The 3,985-nt window shown below is 39.3% G+C and overlaps 1 protein-coding gene across 1 annotated transcript; it reads right to left on the bottom strand.

Moving 5' to 3' along the window:
• Nucleotides 1-1,152: 1,152 nt before the first annotated feature.
• Nucleotides 1,153-3,979, bottom strand: LOC134245557 (metabotropic glutamate receptor 3-like). The gene is made up of 3 exons (XM_062727835.1): nucleotides 2,609-3,979; nucleotides 1,399-2,476; nucleotides 1,153-1,284 (listed from the first exon to the last, which is right to left on the bottom strand). Exons 1-3 carry the CDS (start codon nucleotides 3,941-3,943, stop codon nucleotides 1,169-1,171), a joined length of 2,529 nt encoding a protein of 842 aa, XP_062583819.1. The 5' UTR covers nucleotides 3,944-3,979; the 3' UTR covers nucleotides 1,153-1,168.
• Between the last annotated feature and the right edge of the window lie 6 nt (nucleotides 3,980-3,985).

Genomic DNA, 3,985 nt, shown 5'->3' with positions numbered 1-3,985 from the left:
AAATGCAGGTAAAGAATTCCAATGTTAATCAGCTTGCACAAATTCTAGCTCTCTAGGTATGATCGTATAGTTTCGGATCATGCAAATACTAATCCTTATACAGCCTTACGCCGTGACGTCAAGCAATAGTGAACATTTTTTGTTCGATGGTTTGCGAAATTACATCGTTTCTATCATTTCAGAAGTAATGTAAGTAGAATATTTCCAACTTTTCTGTTCGAACATCCTGGGGTGGTCTTGATTCTACATTGTTCAAATCATGACTTCTGGGATAGGGTAGGCCACAATAGGTATTTTAACGGTGAAAAGTCTAGTAAAGAACAGCATGGTCAAAGTTCCTCAAGTGAATGCTGTGGCCCAAGGGCCTCTTATTTTTATCGTCAGTTACTGAACATTCAATAAAGAAAAAATAAATACAAAATTTATTTATTGTATAAAAAATATATCACAATCATATATGTATGTAATAGTACAAAAAATCTATAAACATCGTACTACTTATGCACATCACGTGTGAACTAGGTGAAGCCTTTAAATGTACAAGTATTTCATATGACATTCTCAACAATTACTCATCCACTAACAAACATACGCATTAAACACTCATACACAAAAAAAATCGGCATCTTTCTAAGAAGTCATCAAGACATTATGGTCAAAGACTGAGATTGCTTAATACAAATACAGCTAGTATCATGGCAAGATACAATAGCAAAAAAATGTTGGACAAAGAATCTCTTTTAATAGTTTGGAATTGTCATTATCATTTCTATTTATCGCTAAAAAGTAACTGATTATGAGGAGAGCAAAAAAATATTCACATGGTGAAACTTCCGAAAACAGTTACACTGGTAATTTTCCTGAAGACAATAAGTTATTTTATCCTTATCGTACGAGGGTACTGGCTTTTGTGGAAATATGGCTTTCGTCTGCCCTTCGTACGTGGATATGGAATAAAAGAGACATTTCACAGCTTTACCCCGAGTCCTCAGGATCCCTATCCCGCCTCCCGAGGATCCCAATAGCACTGCTTATTAAATATTTTTTTCTTCTACAAAAAAAAATTATCAAAATGTAAATTAAAGCTGACTCTGCCATTAGTTTTCTTGGATGTTTTATAATTTAAAAAAATCATCCTAGTTGTCCACTCACTTTGTCTGTTTTCTGATTAAAATCCCACGTCTCCGTTGTCAAGTTCACTCTGTCTCGGTGAAGACGGCTGGAAGACTGCATCATCGTTGTCATAGCCCGGATTTGAATAAACAGTGGAATACACATCGTTTGCTGAAAATAAAGGCAGAAGAACATGACAAAAACTGCCCAACAACTACCGGTAGTCTTAATCCAAAACCCAGATATGTAAATAAAATATGATATGTAGGTATTGTAAAGACATACCCCTCTCGTCAATAATTGATCCAGGTTTCTCCTCCTCCATTTCCTCCGAACGTGGCCACAACATGATCACCACTTTTCGGATGATGGTGAAAATCAAAATGGCGGTGGCGTTAAAGAAGTTACCTAGTGCTACCGCAGCGTCACGATATGGCGGTGACGCGTTCGTTATGACGATCATCCACACCATGAAGCAGCCGGCTGTGCACACACTGGAGACCAGAATCCAACGTGATTCGTAGTTGTTGTTATCACTGTCCCATGCCATGGCGGAAAATATGGCAGTAAGCAAAACTAAAAACATGACAAATATCATGGACATCACCAACGCTTTGTCGTACATGTCATGTGGATCGCACATCATCCAGTCGTGTATCTCTGTCGCATCAGTCATCAAACTTGCAGAGGGAGGACGATGTACCAGCCATTGAATGGGTATGATTAACTGCACACAGACTATTCCCAAAGCAATTAAGAGTAATACCCCGGTACCCGTGATTCCTTTGTATTTTTCATTTATTTGCTGTTGGTTGAAGTAATCGACGTTCTCGCCAAATCGCCAGTTGTCGACTGCTTTGACAAGAAGAGCAGCAAATACGATTGCATATACCACTCCCATGCAAAACTGTCTAGCTCCACATGTATCTGTTGCAGCTGGAAGAAAGAAGGCGAAATTGATGGCATAGATTCCAAGAATTCCAAGCATCGTCATAAATCCCAGTATGGTAGTGCCTCCCCTGATTTCGTAGAAAATTAGAAGGTATAAAAAGAGGAAAAAGGTGATAAACAATCCGACACAGGTAGGAACTGCTACAGCTATTGCCCAAATTGGCCACTTGTAGGTTAAATCATAGATGGGCACAAATTGATTGTTAATTGTAGTGTTCATAATGTTATAAAATAGATAGTTCCTAGGTTCCGATGCTTTGACACGTCTTAGTGTATCGTTGCCTGTCTGCGCACTCACAACTGGGGCTAAACAGTCACAAACTGCAGTGCTTCGACAAGGCGACCAGTTATTTCCCTTATTGTTGTCGTAGTTTGATGAGAACTGGAAACTATCGCTGATCAAGCTACCAATCTGAAATGAAAAGGGAGCAAAGGTATTAAGACTAGTCTGCTAGAAGTTTGTGAAGAAAAAGATGCAGCAAAAAATTATTGATTACTGACAAATTGATATGTGTGCTTCTTGCTGTAAACGGCTTTTACTTACATCTTGGTATCCCGTAGAAGTGGACAATGTTTTGATATTATAGCCAACGTCCCAGAAACGATCGTTATTAAATTTCAAGATGAAAGAACGACTCAATTTTAAACTATTCTGGATATTCCATTCGACATTCAGAATTCTGCTAAATAGTTCATTCCAAGAATCGTCTACTCTGAAACATTCCTCAAAGGAAGCCGTGGATAGACATCTGCCATTGGACACTACGTCGATGGCTTTAGCGTAAGCATAAGTGGCTGCAATGGTATTCAGGACATAAGGCTGAAAATCTATCCTGGCCCAGTCAGCTATAGTTTCACTTCCAGTACAAGCACTGTATTGTGGAAAGTTAACTTTCGCAGATTGAATGTTACATTTGTGGAACATCTGGTAAAACTCTTCAAACCAATCATCAGGAATCCCTTTACGTTCATTGAATGTCAACTCACTGACATATTTGGCAAACTCTTCAACGGGAGTTGATCTTGGCTCCACCGTGATTGATCCCAAAAGGTCCCCCTCCATTCCACTGACAACTTCAAGGCTAGCACCCCATGTGTCTGTTCCAATCCATACATACTTGTCCAGCACATTTAGATCTTTAGCAGCTTGTAAAACAATCTTTGGATCAGTTGATATGAGAACAATCACTTTAGACTTCGAGTCGCTTTCGATATATCTTATTGCATCCTTTGCTTGTTCTAAAGTTGCTGGATAGGGAACAGCTATTTGAGCCCCAGCACATGTTTGCAAGGCGCTTGTTCTGGTTAAGAAATACTCGAATAGAGTTCTTCCATAAGTATCACTGCTGTAGATGACAGAAGCTGAATTCCAGTTTTTATTTTTTAGAATTCTAGCGATTACGTCCATTTGAAAGTTGTCTGGTGGAACGGTTCTAGCAAAATATGGATATTTCTCTTTATCACTGAGTGCAGTAGAAGTTGCGCTATTGCTTATAATAGGTACTCTTAGTGGGGCTAGGACGCGGTTTGCTGCCATAACATGATCAGAGGTACTAGTTATAACACCGGCAAGGGTCTTGTTGCTTATCTCTCCATCAAATGAAAACTCTGTATTGCACAACCGTCCACGTGAAAACAAACTGTAAAGATCCTGATCTACTCTCAAATTGTTTGAACAACTGTCGACAACTAGACCACGCAGTTTGTACTTAGTAGTGGGAAAGTATTTATCTAATGTAAAAATAAAGGCAAGGGCATTGTAGAATACACCAATGTCAAGATGTCCACATAAATAAGGGTCTGTTCCTCGTTTGTGAATTGGCAGTACAGCTAAAAGGGTGGCTCCATTTGAGGACTGATCTCTGGCAGGCTGAAGCATGTATCGCTGCAACAAGTTCCGAACAGTAGGACATTCAGAGCA

Source organism: Saccostrea cucullata, unplaced genomic scaffold (genome assembly GCF_032062105.1).
Source record: "Saccostrea cucullata isolate Sc308-1 unplaced genomic scaffold, CSIRO_AGI_Scuc_v1 ctg10391, whole genome shotgun sequence".
Classification (NCBI taxonomy): Eukaryota; Metazoa; Mollusca; class Bivalvia; order Ostreida; family Ostreidae; genus Saccostrea; species Saccostrea cuccullata.
This window is presented reverse-complemented; position numbering and strand designations above follow the sequence as displayed.